This window comes from Apodemus sylvaticus, chromosome 5, assembly GCF_947179515.1.
Source record: "Apodemus sylvaticus chromosome 5, mApoSyl1.1, whole genome shotgun sequence".
Taxonomy (NCBI): domain Eukaryota; kingdom Metazoa; phylum Chordata; class Mammalia; order Rodentia; family Muridae; genus Apodemus; species Apodemus sylvaticus.
Window position 1 is genome coordinate 14630330 of NC_067476.1, and position 22433 is coordinate 14652762.

General features: G+C 55.1%; 1 protein-coding gene across 6 annotated transcripts in view; it reads left to right on the forward strand.

Moving 5' to 3' along the window:
• Nucleotides 1–22433, forward strand: part of Dab2ip (DAB2 interacting protein) — a 145041-nt gene that overhangs the window by 25374 nt on the left and 97234 nt on the right. For 2 of the 6 annotated variants that reach the window (XM_052182344.1, XM_052182345.1), the window contains exon 1: nt 14683–14931. The exons of 2 other annotated variants lie outside the window; for them this stretch is intronic. In XM_052182344.1, coding sequence (XP_052038304.1) covers nt 14808–14931 — 124 coding nt within the window. In that variant the 5' untranslated portion in view covers nt 14683–14807. Of the gene's footprint in view, nt 1–14682; nt 14932–22433 lie in introns of those variants that run through there. 2 more of the 6 variants (XM_052182341.1, XM_052182343.1) reach the window with 1 other exon arrangement.

Below are 22433 nucleotides of genomic sequence, written 5' to 3' on the forward strand. Positions count from 1 at the left end.
AGGTTGCCCTCAAACTCTCTGTGTGGCCAAAAATGACTCTGGTTTATCAGGTGCTGGGGATGGGACCAGGGTCGCATGCACATCAGGCAAGCCCTGTACCAAGTGAGCTCCGTCCTCGGCCCGCAGTCCTTTCCCACGCGGTTGGCCTGACTCTGGCTCGGGGCCCCACACTCCACACCTCTCCCTCCTCCCTGCTTGTAGCCGTCCACATTCACTCTGCCGAGGGATCTTTCTGCCAGGGGACATCTGCCCATGGTGGACGATCAATTTGCCATGTTTCGTGGACCATGCACAAGCATATTTGGGGGCTTTAATCTTCTTAATAAATCGTTCTCAGATTGTGCACGATTAAACCCCCGGAAAATTCATGAGCACGTTGGGAATAGAGACCTCTCCGGGAAGGTTTGACATGAGCAGCACAATAAACACGGCTTCTAAATTGGGTCAGGAAAGCCTCTGAGGCCCAGCGCAGGACGTTCCCGTGGCCCTCCCCAGGCCTATAAATTAATCATGCACACAAAGAGGGCCTTGTCCATTCTCCTCAGCGCCAGGGGTTGTGTCTCTGCCCATTGACTCCCTCACCCCCTTCCTTGCTGTCTAACTGCCCAGCGAGGCATTTCAGCTTCTGGCCTTTGTTATTCCTGTCTCCACAGCAAGGCGGGTGTACATTTCAGCAAGAGAGATGTAGGTTAGATAGGGGGAAGAACTTCCTGGCTGACCACGGCGTGGTGTGAAATACTGGAATAGGTTGTACAGGTAATTCAAAGACACTCCTTCCTGTGGCAGAGGCAGCCTCGGGACCTTCTGGAACAGCTAGCACCCCTGTGTCCTGATGCAGCAAATGAGACCGGGCGAGCCCCCTTGAACCCGAATCCTCAGTGCAGTCTAGAAGGGGACAGCTACTTGCGGGTTTCTGCTGAGCTCAGCCCTGGCGGGGCAGGCAACGCGGCTCATCTGCGCTTGCCTAGTGTGCATGGGGCTCCGAGATCTATCCAGCACTGTAGAAAATCAGGCTTAGTGGCGTATACCTGTAATCCCAGTATTCAAAGGCTCAAGGATATCCTCAGCTACATAATGGATTTAAAGCTAGCTTGGGCTACATAAAAATCTCAGTATGCTTACCTTATATCCCACACCCACTGCCTGTCAGAATCCTAGCCAGGTAGCCCACATCTTACCTCCTCTGGGAAGCCTTCCTGGGTTACCACCTCTGCTCCCCAAACCCCAGCTATCGATCCCTTATTGTTAGTTATTTCTTTCTGCTTTTCTGTTTCCTCAGCCTTTGTCCCTGTCTGCCTGCACCTGTGGGAATCCTCATATGCCACTAAACTGTCAGATTTCTAGGGACAAGGACTATATTGGAGCCCTCTTGGGGGACACAGAATCTCCCTTCCCAGACCATGTTAGAACTTGCCTGGGTTTTTAAGTACCAGTTCCTGGGATTGTTCCCCTCCCCCGCCACACACACACACACATACACACACACATACACGCCTCAGGGTAGGTGCTAAAAGACCTACTGACTAGACTTCATTGGGTCTCACGTTGAGGTTTTGCCCTTCTCTCTGGGCCTGCTAATGCCTGACACTGTAGGTCTTTGGGGGCGCATTCCTTCGGCATAGGAACCCCACGTTGAGATACTGTGGCCTTGTGTAACCTCGGTGCATTGTCACCAGCCACACCTGTCCTAGCTCAAGCCTAGGCAGGTGCGCCATTTGGAAAGCATAATGTGCAGGTCTGGGCTGGCCGTGAGGCTGGGACTCATGGTCAGCCCCATGGGGAAGGAGGGAGGGCCTGCATCAGTGGATGTGGGGTGCGGGAGACCCCGGGGGAAGGATCCCAGTGCTTCAGCTTTAGAGAAGCTTCTGTCAGCATGCTTGCCCTATGCCTGGGCTGCTCTCTGCTGTGTTTATGGGAGCCTCAGAGTGCTGTCCTTCCCAAGAGAGCTTCCCATCGGGCTCTGGTGAAGCCGTGGAGTTCTGGCACGTGAGTCACTATGTGTGCATGTGGATGCACACTCGTGTGTATGCAAGTGAGTATGGATGCTAGGCCGCACGGGTGTGTATCCATGCATAAATGTGTGGGTGTGCGTAAGTGCAGTCACGTGCCTGTGTGGGAGCAGGCCGGGAGAGGGGGCTGCGTGCAGGGCCGGAGACAAGCAGGCCTTGCTGTAGAGCTGGCTGCAGGCTGGCATCGGTGCCTCAGGAGATCAGCAGGTGGAGAGAGAGAGCCATGGAGAGAGTGTGGGTCAGGGAGGCCTCTGGGCTGTTCACTAGATGGCCCTGACTCAGCGCCTAAAAATAATACCAGCTCCCACACTGGCCTAGACATCATGCCAGGCTCCTTCAGCCTTATGAACTCACTTCGGCCTCCCACAGCCTTTGAGGAAGTGGGTCCAGATTCAGCCTTGGTTTATCACCAGGGATGCTGCGTTCTACAAGCAATGCAGGGAGGCTCAAGGCTGGAGTGGATGAACCGAGATGGGAATCCTCAGGCCTCTGAGGACCCGCCGTGTGCTGGCTCCTGAAGACCTCGGGAGATGTAGGATGGAGGGAGGAACTGTTAGCCTCGCCTGTGGCAGGGAGGCTGACAGAGGTCGGATGGTGAGGAGCAGGCACTCCAAGGATGCTGGCGTAATAGTGAATTAGGGGGGGACGGTCTTTGGAGTCTGGCCTTGGGGAAGGGAAGGTGTCCTGAGTAGAGAGGGCAGGGTGTCCGTGGGTGAAGACACACTAGTGGGAAGCCAGTGGGGATACCCACAGGGCCTCAGATACACTGCCCAATACAGGCTCCATGAGAATCCTCTCAAGGACCCTCAGGTCAGAGGTCACCCCCAGCCCTACATCTTCCCGTGTTTCTTCTCTTGTCTAGACCGCCTGCCCCTCTCTCTCCTCTTCTCCCTTGAGCCCAAGATGTCAAAGTGTCAGAGGAGAGGAAGACAATAAAAATGAGAGGTGGTTGCCACGGAAACTATAAAGTAGAAGCAGAAACTTTACAGAGCAGGAGGGGGAGGGGATCAGACCCAGTGACTGGCAGGGGGGCGGGCGGGAACCTGTGCAGAGCAGGGGGTTGGTGTCCTGTGAGGAAGGTTGCTTGTGGTCTGAGGAGGGGGCCTTATCTTCTGCTTGGGCCTGAGCGGTTGAGTCATATGTCACCTGGAGAGCCCAGGGCTTTCCTGCAGGTTTTGCATAATCCTGTCTTGAGTCTGCCGTTCTGACATGCAAAAATGACGTGACCTGGGACTGGACAGTTTACAAGGCAGCTTCCCACGTGTTGCCTCATGTAGTCACGTGGTGGTTAGTCCTGGGAGGAAGCCTGGCTGTGGAGCAGAGTTGGGAGGCCAGCCAGTGAGTCAGGGGACTTACCCCACATAACACAGAAGGTGAGCTTGCAGCTCGGTCGCCAGCCCTTATTCTTTGGGCTCTCTCTGCCTGCACTGCTCAGCTTGGAGGCCTGTGTTCCCGGCTGCTTCCAGATCTCTTCCCTCCTTCAGTATGCCTCCACCCCCATCCTCAGGAAGCCACCATCTGCTTGCAGTACACCCTCAGGGAAGCTGTCTGTCTCCGGGGCCTCATTTCCCTGTTGTAGATTGGTTACAATTGGCCCTTTGGCTCCTAAAGGTTTTTGTGAAATTGAAATGAGACCGTACATTTGGACACTGCCTCCAATGCCTTATGTCTCTGCCGCAGCTGAACCCAGAGCTCTGCCTTGGCCTAAGTCAGGCTGGGTGCAGGGAGAAACAGAGTCTGACTCCTGCCTCAGAGCAAGCCTTGAGAGACCGGTGGGCACCAGGACTTCTCAGCAGATAGGCGAAGGCAAGAGCAGTGGGGCCCTGCCCAGGGAGGCCAAATGAGGGGCTCAAGGTTTAGGTCTAAAATGATCCCCTGAATGACACATGTCTCCTGGCCTGTGTGGGATGGGAGCCAAGCGTTCGATTTCTCCTGGAGAGAAGCAGCGAGCCAAATGCATTATTAAATGGCAGAAAGGCGGCACTCTTGTGAAAGATAATGGGGAAGTGTATTTGATGGGTTATGAATCATGGAGAGGAGGAAACGGATAATTTCTGAGCTGTGGTGGGTGGTGCAGAGGCTCTGGCCTGGCTTTGCTGAGCGCTTGGGGGTTCATGATGCCCAGGGTTGGGGGGTGCAGTCTGAGGTCTGAGGGGTTCCAAAGCACACAGATATGTGCACACTGTACTGAGTAGGCCCACTCACCTCCCAATTGACATCAGTCATGTGACTTTCGTCACTGGGGCCTGAGGATGGCAGTGTGAGCCAGGCAGGCAGGGACCTGACCCTCAAGGAGAGCACAGATGTGCAGCAGAGACAGATGTGGGTGAGTCTCACTGCACAGCGCACGAGGAAGTGGGTGTGCCTGGGAGAAGAGGCTGGTACGGAGCTGGCAAAGGAAGGAGAGGCTTTTGTGGAAAGGCTGGGCGGGTGGGGATCAGTCAGGCTGCTTGAGAGAGGTATGTCAGAAAAGACACCCCAGCAGGCCTGGGGTTGGCAAGAGGGTTCTAGCCTTGTCCACTCTGCTTGCTGAATGCAGAATAGACTCTAGATGGGAGAGGGTAGCTTGTGTGTGGGGGGGAAACAACTGAGGCTGTGGCAGTCTCCAGAGCAAGATGTGGTGCCACCATGGCCCCGGGTGATTTCTCCGAGGATGGAGAGGTTAATGGACAGAGCCAGTCAGGATTGCAAGAGTCAAATCTAGGAACCTTGTTGTAGTCACAGGGAGACTGCAGGAGACTGCAGGAGACTGACTGATGGTGGCTGGGACAGCTGGAAGGACAGAATGCTGTGGGGAGGTGAGAGGGTGACGTTGGCTGTGGTGACACCCAGTGACCACTGGCTAGGCCCAACCTGGACACCCTCAGCCTTGGTGCTGAAAGACATGGATCTGCAAGCAGTCCTTGGTAGTCAGTCAGCCGCTTAGTAATCTGGGGACAAAGGACAAGAGTTATCTGGGCAACAGGGGCTCTAGCGGGAGACAGGCTGTAGAAACTGAGTTTCTGTCACTTACCAGCACTCTGCCTATGACTGAGAGTCCTGTGTCCACTCCAAAGAGCCTTAAAGAGCTCACTGAATCAATGCGGCCTGGCAGGGAGTGAGTGCTGTACTGGGTTTGTAGGTGTGGACTGTGTGACCCTGCTCATGGCACCCCCGCTGGGCCTTGGTTTCTCCTGGCAAGCTTGACCTCCCTCGGGCCAGTTGTGTTCAGCTGGGGGGGGGGAGGGGGGGGAAAGGTGACCAGAGCACGTGACCAAGCTTGGCGGTGCTGTCTCGGATGAGACTGTGTTCCTCCTAGTCTTGTAAGGGAACACCATGCCCATCGGAGCTGTAAGGGGATATTTTAATCAGCCCAGGACCCGGTCAAGTCAGGGAACACAGAGACCAGGACAAAGTGGGCCAGGCCAGTCAGGGTGCTTCCCGGCCTGAGCTGACCCACTGGGCCCCTCACTCCAGACCACTTTTGGGGAGCCTGGGGAATCAGTGAGGAACCCTACAAACTGTTGTAAGCTTCCCTTGGCCCTTCAGTGTTGTGAGGCTTAGAAACCTTCCCTGCTTGGCCACACTGGTGCTGAGGTACAGAAAACGCTGTAAATTCATTTCTGCTGGGAGTTTCAGGCAGATCTTAGACGGCAACAGGTGTGACTTCAGAATCTTCCACGAGCCCATCTCCTGTTGCTGGAGAGTCTAGGACCCTGGGTGGTCCCCAACCCAGCTTGGGGGCTTGTGTCTGTACTCTCTGTGCCTGAGCAGTGAGGGTGGGGTCTCCAGGAGTCTCAGGAAGTTCTTATTCTGCAGAATGAGATCTTGTCTAAAAGGGGGAAAATCAATCATATTCCTGGACCCTTCCCTAGACTGGCTAGAGCTGACTCTGAGGTAGGCCTGGGTACCTGCAATCTAACTCTCTCCCCTAGGCCATCCTCAAGCACACTGCCTATGTTCCTGGCTGCTGAGTAATTGCTGGCCTGGCTGGACCTTGAAAAGGCTCGCAGGCTGTGGGGAAGAGGGAGACCGTATATGCATAGAACCAATATAAATGATCCCAGAGGAGCACTCACAAAACTGAGGTCAGAGGGAGCAGCTCCAGAGTGCTCTGACATTACCTTCCAGCTTCCCGAGGAAGGGGAAGGGCCCAAGGTGTTTAAGGGACCGTGCTGAGGCGTCTGTGACCCAGGATGTCCCTGGTACAGGGTACAAAGGGACTCAGCGGCACCAAGGCTGCATCAAGGCTCTGACCTTTGTCTTCTGGGCTTTTAGAGAAGGCTAGCCAGAGGTCAGCCCCCTGCCTCAGCCTTATAGTCAATAGGGACCTGATGGTGGGTTGGGAGCCTAACCGTCTGCCTGTCTCTACCACTGGCTGGTCCTTGTGGAGCCTGCAGCAGTGCCCTGATGCTGGGCATAGGGAGGACGCTGGGGGGGGGTGTCCCCAGTCCTGTGCCCTGGCTGGAGGGTGGGGTGGCCATAGGGTCCCCCAAGGCCTTTTTCAGCTTCCAGATGTGGAACACAGCTTCGCTGGGATAATGGGTAGTGAGTTCCTTGACTCTGAAGGTATGGCAGAAGTGGTTGGGCGAGTTTCCCCTTCTCCCACGCCTTGTGGGTGGTCCTGAGCCATGCTCTCTTCATGTTCCTGTGTGCCCAGCATCAGTCACCAGAAGACATTCATCTGGGGAACGTGCAAGGCTCAGCCATGGGCTCGCTGGTTTCCAGGGTGACCCTGAACTTGTTTCCCTTGGCCCCAGACTTTGAGCTTCTTCCTGTTTGAGCAGCCACTAAAACTGGAGGGCCCGCCCTTCCCCTCCCCCGGTAGAACTTCCAGGCAAAAAACCGCTGTTCTCAGGGTGGGGGCAGCCTCCATTGTCCTCCCTCTCAGGGGGACTTGGGGGTGAAGGAGGCAAGAAGCTTCTGTTTAGCTCCCTCACGGTCTCACTCTGCCAGCTGTGAGCTCAGGGGCGTCCCCAGGAAACAGTCGTGGTTCCTGTGACGCTGGCCCTTGCTTCAACACCTTCAGTGGCTCCTACCTACTTCCCTCAGACTGAACACAGACACTCATTGTTCACAAGCCCTTAAAGTGTAGCCGGACCCACAAGGAAGCAAGAGCTGTGACCTGGAGATTTGATCAAAGACAAACACCAAAGGAAAGGCACTCAGTCACTCACTCGCTCACTCACTCACTCACTCACTCACTCACTCACTCACTCACTGCTGACTTCCAATCAGTCTTACAGAGTCAGGAATGTACCCTGGCCTGACCAACCCCAGGCTGCCATGGGAACTTAAGCCTTCAGCGGGCCAGCCACATGTCACCTGGAAGAAAGCCCAGGTCCTGAGAAGAGAGGCAAGTCACTCGCCCCGGGCCTGCAGCTGCCTTTGAGAATGCCGGCTTCCTTCCCTTGCCACACTCAATCAGACACTGAGCACTGTCTGCACTGGGACCTGGCTGAGAAATGGGACTAACCAGGCCACGGCCCTTATTAAAGTTTGGAGGGAAGCAATTAGGAACTGCCCAAATACACAGATAAGAGGGTTTCAGGAGGCCCGGAAAGTTGGAGAGCATGAACAAGCAGAGGCATGCATCCCGGGTGACTGGGGCAGGCCGGCCTGAGCTGGGGCAGCTGGCTGAGGCAGAGCAGGAGCTGGGGGGACCAGCGTGTGCCGGGAGTGGACTGAGTTGAGCTGGCCGGTGATCCAAAAGAGACATGGCCGGCGGTGCATACCTATGAGATCTTAACTGCTCAGGAGGCTGAGGCAGGGGGGATTGTAAGTTTGCGGCTAGCTTGTGCTGCATAGCGAGACAGCCTAGAATTTTAGGGTGGGGGTGGGTGAATGAATAGTGGGCTGGAGTTCTTGCTCATTCATAGAGCTCTTAGGCATAGCATGGGCTAGCCCCTCACTTGCCTCCCTCCCGCTGCCAAAAAAACAAATGGAGTTCTTGGAACCAAATCCCCTGTGATTCAGTGATGCTGGACCCTGGAATGTATTCCTGAATGTATATCTTCAGGCCTTTCATAATTGCAGAGGAGGACCAGAGAGGGCCCGTAATTTATTTATAGGAACCCAGCCATGGAGTGACAGAACTAAGCCTCAAGGCTGCAGGTAATACCTGGACCCAGGGGGTGCAGCCTGGCTCCACCCTAATTTGCATCTCCCTGTCTCCCCTCTTGATCACTCCTTCACATATGCAGGTCTGCCTCCAGTCCCCACCTCATCCTTTGCTCCAGACTCAGTCTGCACACAATCCCTATTGATGATTCACAGGCTCCTCCTCCTGGCCCTTCCGTATGCTATTTCCTCCTCTCAGGATACACTCTGCTAGCTTAGTGCATGTGACGCCTCCTCCCCACAGTCTTCCAGGATTTCTACTCATCTCCGTTCTCTTTGCTCCAACTTTGAGTTGGATGGGTTTCTCTACTTCTTTCCAGAGCTGCCAGCACCTCTCCCAAACTTGAGTCTGCTCTGGAGCTGGGATCTGAGCTGGAGGAGTCTACAGATAAATGTGTGGCCCACTGTCCTCTGTGACTCTCCTAGGAAGTCCAGAAAGATGAAGAACTGCCCCCAGCTCCCACCACCAGCAGTGGCTCCCTTACTAGCAGCCTGGAGCAGCTGACCCCTTATTCCGAAGCCCTTGCCCTTGCATCTCCCACCTGGGCTACCTCAGAGCCAACCACTGGGCCGGCTCAGCTGTTCCCTGCCCTGGGTTTTGCAGGGATGCAGTGAGGCCCCTTCCTTGGGAACCCAGCCCTGGTGCCAGTCCTACCAGAGTTCACAGATGATCAAGCAGGCGTGCCTGAGGAAGGTGGAGGTGCTCTGACCTCAAGGAGACCATGTGGCGCCTCCTCTGGCGGCCTGGTGGTCTACATCCATCCCTGGACAGGGCCCAGAGGAAGAAGCTGGAGTCCTGGAGCATGAGCGCTGTGGGGCTGAAAGGAGAGCGCATGGAGGTTGAATTGGGGCCTACCTGGAGCTTGGCAGGTTTTCTTTTGGGTCAAGGCAAGGCAGAGAGGAGGTAGCTCCAGGCCTGGCCATCTGGGCTGACAGGAAGCACAGGCTTCAAGGATTAGGGGACAGTGAGGGCCAGAGCTTTTGGTAGAGAATGGCTCTCAGCCTCTCTTGGGCCGTGGGACCGAAGCCTGAGCTTTGGGGTGCTTCTGAAGTGGGAGCCCAGCATCACTTGCTAGCATTCTGGTTCTGCCAGAGAATGAAGAGCAGCCTGGGTAGCTGAGGGGGTTGGGGGGAGCTCCCCCAATGTGAGCAGGTCATTTCCTCCGCTCAGACTGAAGCCTGCTACTGTGTGGGAGAACTGAGGGCAGATATCCCGAAGTGACTGGGGATTGGGTGCCGGATTTGGGTGTCCATAGGTTAAACAGAGCCTTCCTTTGGGAGCCTCGGCTTCCAGGTCCAGTCACTCTCCAGTTAGTTATCTTCTGCACCTTATGATAGGCTTACAATGGGCTGCTGACAGGAACAGGCAGGGATGGAGAGCAGGTGTTTAGGAAGTGGTTTAGAGCCAGGAGAATGTTTTTAGATACCTATAAAACCTCAGGGGCATGGACTCACCCTAGCTATGGTCATTTCCATGAGGTTCAGGGATAGTGACAGAGGCCATACGCCCTGTCTGTTTGCTCTGGTTAGACCTAGGGCCTCTTCTAGAACCGCACCCTGATCAGTGTTGGGCAAGTTGTTTGAAAGGCATTCATATTCCTGAGGCAAGCTGTCTGTGTGAGTTCAAAAGTCCGGGCCTGACTGGCCCCTTGTTCTTCCTGTATGGGGAGGGCAAGGGCCGTTCCATCCTGGGACCTGACCTGCTCCGCGTCTGCCATTTCCTAGAAAGGATGCCATTCAATCTGTGGGTGTGCTTTGGGAGAGAAGTTGGAGGACACAGTGGTGCTCAGGGTGCTCAAGCAGAACCTCCTGCGGTGGATGGTCTGGGCCTTCCTGTGTGTGGATGGGACCAGGCTCTGCCTCCCCACCACGTCCCCAGTAGAGTTCTTGTTCCTGGGCCAGCCTCAGTCCTGAATAAACAGTGGATGCAGGAAGCCAAGCCGTCATTGCCTGTTAGACAGACAGCATCCTGAGGTGGAGGTTGTGACCTTAATGTGAGTGCTCAGGCACCTCCTCCAGACTCGGCCTAGGGCTCTGAAGAGTTAGAGGTGGACCCTGGCTTAGGAGACTGATGTATGCAGGGCTGCCTGCCTGGGGACTTCCCATGGTCAAGGCTGCCTACCCTGGTGTAGACAGGAAACCTGACAGGTCTGAGCTTTCCAGACACCATTGTATGGGCGCTGTGAGAAACTCACTTCCTCTATGTCCAGTCTTCTGTCCCTGGAAAATGCTAGCTCTGAAGGAACGACCTGGGCTGTTGCGTGGCCTCATGCACATTAAGTCTTATTCAGCCTTAAGGCCATTGCAACATTCAGTCCCCTGGGTTCAGATCCTGCTGCAAGCTGTGGGATCTTAAGGAACTTACTCTCTCTTGTCTCCAACATTGTTTTGGAAAACCAGTGAACCACCTGACTGCCAGGGTCACCCGGAAACCAAATGATTGAGTGCGAGAGGGACACTGAGCTCAGGGTCTGCTGTGGACGCTAAGGTGGGTCAGCTACCACAGTTTGCATGAAATCCAACCTCCATCTTCTGGCAGGCCCTAAGTCAGGCTGTGACCCTGCAGTTGATGGTCTCCCCTCCACGTGTGGTGGGGTGCATGCATACATGTCTGTGCATCACTTGCATGCCCGGTGCCCGAGGGAGTCAAGGAAGGTCAGCTGGAACTGGAGTTATAGGTGGTCATATGAGGTGTCTGGTGGGTCCTCTGGATCCGTGGGTGCTCTTGGTGGCTGGACAGAGCTCTCCAGCTCCAATACCACCTCCTCTGCAGCCGGATTTCCCTCTTTGCAAAGTGATCCCCGGATGTAAGCTAAGTCCTTCTGCGAGTGTTCAACTGACGCACCCAGTGACTTGTCCTTGCATTCCATTGGCTTTGTTAAGCTTTTTGGTGGTGATTTTGGTCATGTGTTGCCTTGCCCCCTCTAGCCTCCAATCTTAAAGTCCTAGGAAGACCCAGGACTTCATGGGACTGGCTCCTCTTCAGACCTGGCCCTGGCCTGGTGTGCAGCTTGCTTGGCCTTTTAGCCCAGCTCTAAAGTCGTCGTCCTTTTTTCCTCGTGGGTGGGGTGTGATTTTCTGTTGGTTTTCTGTCCAGAAGGGAATTCTTCCGGTCTGTTCCTGTTAGGGTTTCCTAAGAGCCTGGTGGCAGCCATTCTGTCAGTGGGCAAGTGGTAAAGAGCCTTTCGAGGCAGGTGGGAGTTGGCAAGGGGGAAGAGGGATGGCTGCTTTGTGAAGATGAACTTGCTATTCTGGGAGTGCCTGGGGGCTCTCCTCTCCTTTCTCTTCTTCCGTTTATTTGTATTTATGGTGTGCATTTGTGTGTGTGTGTGCGCGCGCGCGCGCGCGTGCATGCTACCCATGCATACCACTGCAAGTGTGGAAGTCAGAGAACTTGCAGGAGTTGGTTCTCCTGAGGGAGGGAGTGTTGCAGAAATCTAGTTCAGATCTTCAAGCTTGGCAGCAATTGCCTTGATTCTCTGAGCCATCTGGTGGGGCTCTCGAGGGACGGACAGAGGGACAGACGGTGAAATGGTGGCAGGAGGGCTAGGTGAGATGTGATTTGGGGAGTCCTGCTTTCGGCCTGGCACTCACTGAAAGGCCTCATTTCTTGGCTCCATCCACACCCACTCCACTCCACGGAACACCTTTCGGGATGCCTACATTATTGGCTGGGGGAGCTGGAGACTTCAGTCTTGCTCCAGCCTCCAGTGGATGGAGAGATGTGCGTCACCTCCTCACCCAGGAGTCCCTCTGGAAGTGCGCCAGGATGGCAGTACAGGTGCAGAGTTCCTGCAGGCACCCAAGCTTCTGAATGGGGGTGGGTGGGGGTGGGGTTGGGAAGCCTATCATCTAGCCACCTGAGGCAGTCCCTGAGGCCTTCCCTCCTGGTTAGTGGGAGTTCTCAGGAAACAGTCATAGTAAGGAGATGGGCAGTTTTCAGGTACCCTTCCCCCAGTCTGGTCTCTGCCTGTGGGGGCTGTTCTCCTCAGAGAGGAGACCACACGGTCTGGCACAGGAGGAGGTTGAAGCTGCAGGCTCTGGAGGAGGATTGGTTCCAGATGCTCTGCTGGGCTGCAGGAAGCAGCTTTTGTCTGCCTGCTGGTTCCAGGGTTGAGACCAGGAGGGGTGGCAGGGAGCCAGGCCTTTTCCTAGCCTCCGAACTCCTGCCTGGCCACCATTTTTTTTCTCAACACCCAGCACAAATGTCCCCAGCACCCACCACGACCTGTAGAGGTGCAGGCATGGCGTTGGTTGGTAATGATTACTCCGTTCCCAAGGCCAGGGATTTGGAAGCTTGTGGCTCACCAGAGGACTCTGAGCCAGTGGGAGGTTTGCAGTGTCTCCTTATAGCAGGGAAACTAAGGCATGGAGAAACTGAGAGACAGAGGCAGAGATCAGGCTAAGCCTTTAGAATCCTGCTGTGTACATCCTGGGGTCCTAAACTTTAGATCTGCTCCTCCAAGGTTACCACACACATGACGGCTGCTGTTGGGGGTCAGGCAAGAGCATGATCTCCACGCGTCAGCACGGGCCTGCAGCCTCTGGACTGTAGCACTTACAGGCTCCAAGGGAAGCAGGGTGGGTCAGGGATATTGACACTGCGACTTTGCAGGTGGAGAGCTTCAGCTTCTAAAACTAGGAAGTTTTTAAAAAGTTTTAGTTTTTGTTTGTTTTGCTTTTTGGATTTGGTTTTTTTGAGACAGGGTTTCTCTGTATAGCCCTGGCTGTCCTGGAACTCACTCTGTAGACCAGACTGGCCTTGAACTCAGAAATCCGCCTGCCTCTGCCTCCCGAGTGCTGGGATTACAGGTGTGCGCCACCACCACCCGGCTTAAAACTAAGGCGGTGGTGGGGATTATTCACTCCCCCCCCACCCCCGTTTAGCAGGGTGACTCTGCCCACAACTGGACCTAGAATCTGGTGACTGGGTGCAGATTATTTTAGTAGGATCCTAGTAGGTCTCCTGGCTGACAACTGTGTTCCAGCGTCCTGTGGGACTAGCCTGTGTTCTGGGAAGTGGGACCAGAGGTCTAAAAGGCAGTGGACTCTTCTGCAGCTGGCTTTGGAGACCTGCCCTCCCCCCTCCCCTCTAATGTCCCAGGATGGCGCCTGGCCTCCAGCTGTGATCCAGCACCCCCCACCCTCTCCACTGACCTGGAGTCCCTCCCTCCTAGACTGAGGAGCCAGGAAGGGGGCTTCCCCTGGAAGGAGAAAAACCTGGCCTGGATTGCTGCCTAGGCTACCCTACCCCACCCGAGACATAAGTTCCTCCAGTGTCTAGCCTGCCCCATTTCCCTTAAGAGTTCATGCAACAGCCGTTGGCCAAGACCATATGATATGCTCTTAACTTTTTGTGTGATCGAGGCAAGTCTCTCTCTCTCTCTCTCTCTCTCTCTCTCTCACATACACACACACACACACACACATCTTTTAGGTCCTCAGTTTCCCCTCTGAACTTGAAGAGGTGAAAGTCTGGTAAGTGGTGTGGTCTTAGTAACATATGAGTTGAATGTCTCTTTGGGGGGGGGAAGGGAGAGAAAGGGAGGTCACCGAGGACCAGGACGGTCAGGGACTCCCTGTAGAGGGTGGAGACCTAGGAGAAGAGAAGAAAGCAGGCGGATTGCTGGCCCTTTTAAGAGAAGGCCAGAGATGAGAGCTGGGTGGGTAGTGGGTGTGAGGCTGCTGGGGATTTGAGTTCTGCAAGATTGTTTCAAATACCAAAGAGAGATGATTGGGCTTGTGGCTATTGTGCTGGGGTGGGGGCAGCCATGGGAGTGTCTGGAACTGCAGAATGACTTTGGAGACCGTCTTTCAGTGTATGGTAGTAGAGGCAGTTGGGCATTTCTTTCCCAAGCCTCAGTTTCTATTTGCCACTGTAGGGTAAGGAAACTTTCTGTCTTCAGAAACTCGCTAAGGCTACTAAAAATGTTACAGGGGAGGAAAAATTCAGGGGCCTCTGGTGGTTTGTGTGGGGGATGGGCCAAAGTGGCTTGGCAAAGTCCTCTGGTTGCACAGGTGTGCCTTGTATTCTATGTGTGCTTGAAAGGCACACAATAATCCTAATGGGATAAAAGTAATATTTTTTATCAGTCGGAGACTGCCCTCTGTAAAGAATAGCTAAGTATTGTAGGCAACAGAGACTGGCAGGACTTCGACCTGACTGAGGGGTGCCTGCAGAGCCTTGTGCGGTCTGTCCGCTCCGGTCTGCCCATGTTTCAGTCCAGTCACCCTCTTCCTCGGACTCTAATTTCACATGCCTAGCCTTGGTGTGTATGCATGCACCACTGTACCTGTGGCGGGATTGGGCTCCGGGCAACCCAAGTTGGATGTGGAGTTTGAAGCATGGCTGTCGGGTGTATGATGTTATTGGGGTTCTTCCGGCAGGACAGGGGCACTCTCGGGCCGTGTCGCCCCGACGACTCCAGGCCAGGATTTTGCCCGCACTGACTTTCCGGGCGGGTGCCAGCCCAGCCTCCCGGTCCCGGGCCCCTGCCGAGGGGCCGGCTGCTCGGGGCGGGGCGGGGCGGGGGAGGCGGAGAAGGAGGAGTTGGAGCTACTTTGTAGGGCAGCCTTGGTCTCGCCTGCTGCTGCACCAGAGCGCGGGAGAGAGTGCGGGGCGCCCGCCGGGCGGTCCGGAGCGGCCGATGGGGCCCGTGTGAGCGCCCAGGCCTGACCCGGTGCCCGGCGGGCGGCAGCATGTCCGCCGGCGGCAACGCCAGGAAGAGCACCGGGAGGCCATCCTACTACTACCGGCTGCTGCGGCGGCCCCGGCTGCAGCGACAGAGGAGCCGCTCCCGCAGCCGGACTCGGCCAGCCAGGGGTAGGCGCCACCCTGACCCCAGACCCTTAGTCCCTCGCTACCACCGCATCACTAACGGATGCTTTTGAGGCACCTATGTCAGTGGGTGATGGCCTTTTATCTGGAGCTACCGTGACTGTCCCATCCCCATTGCCCCAGCTTCTGTAGGTCCTTCCTCTTGGGGAAAGCGGAGTCCCTAATGTCTCCCATTATACCAGGAGCTAGGAGAAGAGGGTCTGATATACAGCTCCTCCGTACTTCTCAGATCCGCATCCCATTCCATTGTGCCTCAGTTTACCCAGCTCGAAGGTGAAGTGTATCTTGACTTGCCTTTGCCGTCTGGTACTCAAGCTTAGCCTGCATCTAGCCCAGTTTTGCTTCCCCACCTTTTGGATGGAGAGCTGAGTGGGCTTCCTGGGGGCAGGGGTGGGGGGCGGCCGGGAACCATGTTTGGAGGGGCCTGGAGCTCCTTGGAAGGATACCTCTTTCAAAGTGGGGAGGGAGAAATGCAAGCCTTTCCTCGTGCCAGTAATAAGATCTTCAGCCAGAGAGGCCCTACTGTTTCAGGCTGACTACTATTAAGTAGTAGGCGTAAGGGGCTTCCACACAAAGGCTCTGCCCTGGGTTGTGGTAAGGCCACAATGGTTCCAGGCTTAGGCCCACTGAAGGTGTCTCTGAGAAGAAGCTGGCTTAGTTTTACATCGTCAGGTTATCTGGGGCATGGGAAGCCTGGCCCTGGCCCAGCCTCAGCACAGGCGGAATGTGCCGGGTCTGGAGAGGCCTTGGTGTGGGAGCTGCCCCTTGTGCTTTTTAGGGTAGGGTCAGTGAAGCAGACAGGCAGTGTGCTTTCTGTTACTCCCCCCCCCCCCCCAGAATGGAGAAGACTCTCCCGTCCCAGCAGCAGAGCCAAGTAGTGATGCACAGGGTTTATTTAGGAAGCACTGAGTTCCCCGTGCACAGAGTTCAAGTTTGAGCTGTCTGACTCTGCCCACAGGGTTGAGAACTTAGTCTGAGAATTTCCCAAAGCATGTGACATCCCCGCCCTCGGCCTTTGCTGAAGTGACCTCTGGCTAGCTCCAGCACCTTGTCTAGGGCTGGCCCAGGGAACCAGAGACCTGAGTTCGGGCTTCGTGAATGGGCCATCACCACACTTCCTGAGCCTTTGTTTTTCTCAGCTGTAGGAGAAGGCGCCATTGTGACACACTCTTGCTGTGAGAACTGGCTTGGGATGAATGTCCACTCATGGCTTGGCTCTGCCCCGCCGGTGGCCCGCATGGCCATGCCCTCTTCTGGAGCCACTGTAGAGGCTCCCAGAGGGTGGGGGCTTTGCCTCCTTATCAGCTAATGAGGCCAGTGCCGATCAATGTTCAATGGATCAAACTCGTCTGAGCTTGTCTCCCGCTGTGTCCAGCTTTCTGTGCTAGCCTGGAAGGAACCCACAGTTTGCTGAAAGTGGGGAGGAGACCAGCCCTGATGGAAATTCTAGGTGGGGAAATTAAGGAAGCTTTCAGGGAGGAGTCCACGTGGAGAACTCGACCTTCCGCTAAGCTGGTGGGGGTTCCTTTCTTGTCTGGGAGTGACTGACTCAGCCCTCTGTCCAAGTCCTACTTCGAGAAAACGGTCTTTCTGCCGGCGGTCTCTCTTGAGTTTCAGAAATGGTGACAGTGGCAGCAGGGTCCTGCCTGGGAAGCTAGAAGCCTGTGCCTGCAGCTCAGACAAGTTAGGTGTGGACTGCTGTCCTTTACCCAGCAGGAAGGGACAGCCTGTACAAATGCCAGAGAAGGAAAAGGAAAAAGCCCTTGGCGTAGTTCATCCTGCATGGGAGCAGGGGACAGCAGTCCTGCAGAGTGAGTTCATCCTGCATGGGGGACAGCGACAGCAGTGTGACCTGATAAGGAGCTTCAGTCGTGACCAGTCGTGGGTGTGGGCAGAGTTGCAGGTCAGGGTGCAGGGTGGCCAGGGGCTCCTTGCCCATCGTCTGCTAACCCGCAACTTTGATCCTGCTGCTCTGGCCACACTCTCTGTGAGCGGGGTCTCTGTTGGACCGGGTGTGCCTCCTGTTAGGAAGCCACCCTTAGGTATTGATCCTTCTGATCTTGGTGTTAGTTTTAACACAGCTAGGGCTTGGTGCCCTAATGGAAGGAAGCCTTATCTAAAGTGGCAGCCCCTGGCTCCATCTCTGCCCTGCCTTATTTTTGTCCTCAGTGGGGAGTGAAGAGGAACTCAGGCTCTGAATTCAGAAATAGGAAAGCGCACGGAGGAGTGAGTAGCTGGTTGTGGAGACTGGGGACCTGCAGATGGCCAGGCAAGGGTGTCAGCTAAGCCACCACCTCCTGCTGGGGGTGGGCTCACTGCCCCGGAGAGCACCATGTTGTTCTTGGCAAAGCTGCGAAGGACAGACTGTCTCCAGCATCCCAGGGTTACACACTGTGCGCCACTGAAAAGGGTCTTCTTCACTAATTGGTTTTGGTTTCCTCCTCTGAAGGTTGGGTGGGGTGGGCCTTGCAGGTCTCTGGAAGCAGTGATTCTCGTGGGATGGAGGCATCTGAGCATCACACTGTGCTGTGTGGCCCTGGATCTGGCTTGTCTCCAGAAGGATGTCAGCAGTCAGGGTACCTCAGTTCCCCATTCACCGCTGTCAGGAGAAAGAGCAGCTTCCTTAGAGAAATAGAGTGCCCTCAGCACGGTCAAGCCTGGCCACAGGGCTTGCAGAGCTGAGTGGTGCTTGTTCCCAGACATATCAGGAGTGAGTCCCCATGGCTGGAGAGACCTGCCCATGAGTCCCTGGAACCCAGGGCCCTTTTCCCGGACAGTACAGTGGTTAGTGCGTGAGAGGGCTATTCCTTGTTCTACTTGGTATGAACTGGTTGCCAACATTGGGGCCACTCTAGGCTCACAGGTCTCCCCTTATGCCAAGGGATCCTGTTTGGTTGCCCCACAGCTTGGGACCCACAGTCATGCCCAGAGAGGTGCCCAGAGAGGTCTGGGGTTCTCTGCATGCACGTCCTGACAGCTGTCCTATGCTAGGCCTCATCAGGTGACAGACATTTGGCCAATGCTTTCTTCTGTCACCACCAGGTTTCCTTCTCAGCCTCTACACCCATCTTCACTTTGCTAGCTTGCTGCTGTGTGTCTAGCCCGTACTTGGGTGTCTCTCCTTGCAAGGACTGCTAGAGTCCATCTGTGGGGTGTCAGGAGTGGGCTCCCAGGAACCCCTCAATCTGCTCCGAAGAGGGAAGGTATACTAAGAAGGTCTGGGGCTGGCTCTGGAGTGTGGCTTCTCACACCAGAGCTTAGAGCATAGCGTTGGGGTCATCTCCCCTCGGAGTCCAGGTGGGTGCGCACCATTGCCGAGCTGGGTGTGTGATTCAGGCTTACCAGCGCACCAGACGGCAGCATGGCTGTGCCTGTGGCCTGTCACATTGACTTAACACGGGAACAGCCGTTAGAGAAGGACCCCATCGTCCATCACTAGGAGGGCTGGCGCTGGAGGACTATGGGAGGAGGCTGCGGACTGGCTGTGAAGCTGTTAGCAGTATAAATATGATTGGAAAGGGCGTTGTTAAAGCCAAGGGTGACGCCTGACATCCAGCTCTGCCGGGCCGTGGGATAGTAAGACAGAGACTAGTCTGGGCTTAGGAAGAGCTAGGCTCCATCATCGAGCTGTGTGGCCTTGGGCAAGGCTGTCCGTCTCCGGCCTGTAGTTTATTCCTGTGAAGTGAAGCCGATGCCGGTGTGCAGCCTCAGCACTGCTCCGGCTCGTCTGTGTTCAGAGAGCTCCGAGCTCTGCAGACTGAGGTAAAGCGCACGGAACGCTTTCCAGCCACACCCATATAGGGAGTGCGCCCCCAGACCCTAAGACAGAGAAGCTGGGGCCGAGGCTACCATCGGGTCTGTGTGCCTCAGCAGGAGCAGAGAGGAAGAGAGGAAAAGACAAACTGGATTTTAGAGGCCTCCCCCAAGACAAGGACCAGAGCTTGCCCTTTGTTCGGGGGGGGGGGGGCACATGGCCCACCCAGCTCCTAGGCTCACAGCTGTGCTCAAGTATGTCCAGCTTGTAGGTTCAAACTCTTGCCCCAAGGGCCTTTTGGCATGTCTCTACAGCAGAGCCCTGCTAGCGTCAGTGTGGAGTCACCATTCCTTCTCTTCCTACACAGATTGTACTCACCACTGCTGCCCCTACCTGTCTGACGGGCAGGTCACATGTCTCAGGTCACAGGATGGCAGCCCAGTTTGTCCTCTAGTATTTCAGTGGGGATGGTTCGCTGCACACTGGGAGGTGAGTTCCTCTGAGGCAGGTGGGCGGCCTGGGCCCCACTCCCTAGACAGAGCTCCTTAGGTCCTTGGGGGAAGCCAGAGCCTCTCCCCACCTCTCACCTCCCCATTCAACTGCTAGCATGTCGGCCTCCTGGCTTTGCTCTCTTGCCTGTCCTCCTCACCTTTACTAATTAGGTAGCCTCTTTCACCATCCGAATGTGGGCGCCATGCCAAGGGCCTCCCCCCCCTTACGTCCCACGTCTAACTCCCCAACCCTTCGATAAGATAGGCCTCGTTATTCCCATCCCCAGGCAGGGATCCTGAACTCTGGTGAAATAAAAGATGAAATGGGCAATGGGACACAGAGCTGGAGAGCTCACCTAGAACCACACCCTGGCCCCTCCCTACTTGGGGTAACAGAGCACTGGTCAGGCCCGTGTGCTCTCAACCTCCGTGGGTCAGGATAGAGATTCATCCCTGGGCACCGAGGTTATCACGCCTTTAGTTAGCTCTGCACCCACTGAGGCCACAGCACACACACGCACACACAGTCAGGAGGAGCCTGCGTTGTTCTGTGGCTGCAGGAGCAGGCAGAGCGCTTTCTTCACTCTTAACTGTATTCCCAATAGGGAAACTGAGGCTCCTGGAGGCAAGGCCACTTACCAAGGTTTCCTGCCAGTGTTGATGGTTGCAGCTTAGAACTGGGTCCTAGATCTGTTTTCCTGTTAGCCCTGTTTTGCTTTTTTTTTTTTCCTGGATTAGCTCATCTGAGGAAACCGAGGCAGCTGGCTCCTTGTTGGGTCTGCTGGAAGCCAAACGGGGTGGAACCCCTGTGTGTCTCGACACAGACTCCCTCACATCCTGGGCCACATGCGTGTTTTGCTTTAGAAGTGACATGAAGCCTTTTGACTGTTTTTAAAAGAAAAGCAGCGCCTGCCATTTCTCCGGCGGCTTCCTCTGGGGCCACTTGCTTAAATGTCAGGAAAGGGAGAGTATTTCCTGGTCAGGAACATTCAGAGCTTGCTGGGAGCTGAAGTTTTGTTTTCTGCTCAGGAGGTATTTAGGGAGTCAGCCCCCACCCTGCTCCTCTTTGCCGGCCCCTGGAAGGTTGTACTTGGCAGTCACAGGGAGGGGGCACTGAGGAGAAGCAGCGGTGATGTCTGCCCAAGTGTCAGGTACCGGCTCTCCGAGTGGCGGCTGGTTATTTTTAGCTATTCTCATCCAGTAGAGGCATTTCAGCGTTTGTTCAATATTTAATTATCCATCTGAAATTGGCCCACGTGGCCTTGAGTTTGGAAGTAGGTCTGTGCTGTGATTTCCTCTGATTGCATAAATAAGGAAGTAGGAAAATCTCAACAGCCCTCTAAATAATAATAATGGGGGCAGGAGCTTGGACCAGGAAGAGCTGGTTCCTCCCTCTAGACAGACCCTACCCATCAGAGGCACTGAGGGGGCCTGAGACAGACGCCCTTGGCCTCCTCGCCTGTGCAGCTCACATCTGCACAGCTGTGCTTTCCATTCGGCTGGGTTCTCCTCCTTTTCCGTGGGCCCCGTGTTCTCTTTGACAGCTGCTGGGTACTGAATGGAAGTTTGGGGATTTTGCCTTTGGAGGTCTTGTTAGCTTTTATTTCCCTCCCCTGACAGACAGGAGAGGGCTGTCAGCACCCGAGCTGTCTGATTTCTTCTTCTGTGGCCCTTGGAGGTGAAGCTTGACATGACTGTGAAATGGAAAAGTCTAGTGAAGGCAGGCAGATGGGGCTGAGAGGCTCTGTGCCCGCTCCGGAGGCAGCAGAAGGGAGGGGAGGAGACCCTGAGAAGCTGGCGGGCCAGTAGGACTCCTTAGAGTCCCACTTGCCTCAAGGAGTGGAATCAATAAATTAAAAATCAATAAATTGGCAATCAGGCCTAGTTTTAGACATCATTGATTTTCTATTTATTTGTACTGCTGTTTTGGGGACACTGGACGTGAATTGGGAGTGTAGCTGAGGTGCTGTGTGATCTCAAACAAATCATTGGACATCTTTGGGCTCCCAAGCAGGCCTGACATAGTTGTGACACTGTAGGATAGACATGTCACAGACTGGAGTGTGTGTATTGTCATTAGCACTCATTTGTCTCAATCACAACTCTGTCATGCTGATGTTTAAGTACAGTGTGACATCTGTGGAGACTGGAATCGTCTCCCTGGTGTCCCCTCCCATTGGCTACCTACTGTGTGCACACTGTGGGCAGGGGCTCCCTCGGTAATGTAGTAGCCCCTGCCCTAGTGATGAAGGGGTTGATCGCAGGGAGGGCCGTGTAACCAGGTCAGCAGATGGTGTGGACAGAAAGGTTGGCAGGGCTTTGAATCGTGAGCCAAGAGGAGTGTCCCCCAGAGGCACAGGGAGCCAAAGGAAGGATTTGGAAAGGGACATGTGATGAGCCTCTATCCTGAGCATGTGTGCCGTGGTGGGAGTGTATCACCATGTTCAGTCCTGAGGTTCACAGACCCTGTAGATGAAGAAAAGAAAGGCTCAGACCGGCCAAGTGCGTGGAAACCTCCATGTACTTCTCGGGGCTGTGGTGTAGGAAATGACTTGAGAGCCACAGCTGGACTTGCAGGGAGCAGGGGAAAGGATGGGAAAATGGGTGCCCGTGAGAACAGGCGCCCTGGTAGCCGTTGGCCGGGAGAGGCTCCACACTGGGCCTGGACTGGCACGGAGCTAGAAGGATCGGAACAGTCTTGGGGAGTGTGGCCACCCCAGGCCTTGAGGAAGTATAGGGGAGGAGGAGTCAGAGGGGACAAAGGCTTGGAGGCTGGCAGGAGGCTCAACTCCTTTTGTCTTCTAGGGTGTTGCTTGCTGTGGAGGCTAAGTTGGGGAGGAGGGGCCTGTATGCCCTGTGAGGAGCAGTGCTAGGCCTGGGCATGGTGATCTCTGGCTTGGGAACATTAGCGCCTCTGTCTCAGGGCCACCACAGCGTCTGCTTCTTTATTTGAAAAATATATTCTTTTATTTTATGTGTATGGGTATTTTGCCTGCGTGTGTGTTTGTCCACCACATGTATGCTTGGTGCCTAAGGCCAGAAGACGGCTTCAGATCCCCTAGAACAGGAGTTACTGAAGGCTGTGACCCACCACGTGGGTGCTGGGAATCGAACCTGGGTCCTCTGCAAGAGCATTAAGTGCTCTAAACCTCTGAGCCATCTCTCCAGTCTCCAGACTGTGTGTTTTGAACTTTGCTCTTAGAAAGTAGGAGATGATGGTCACTGTGATTTCAGCACTTGAT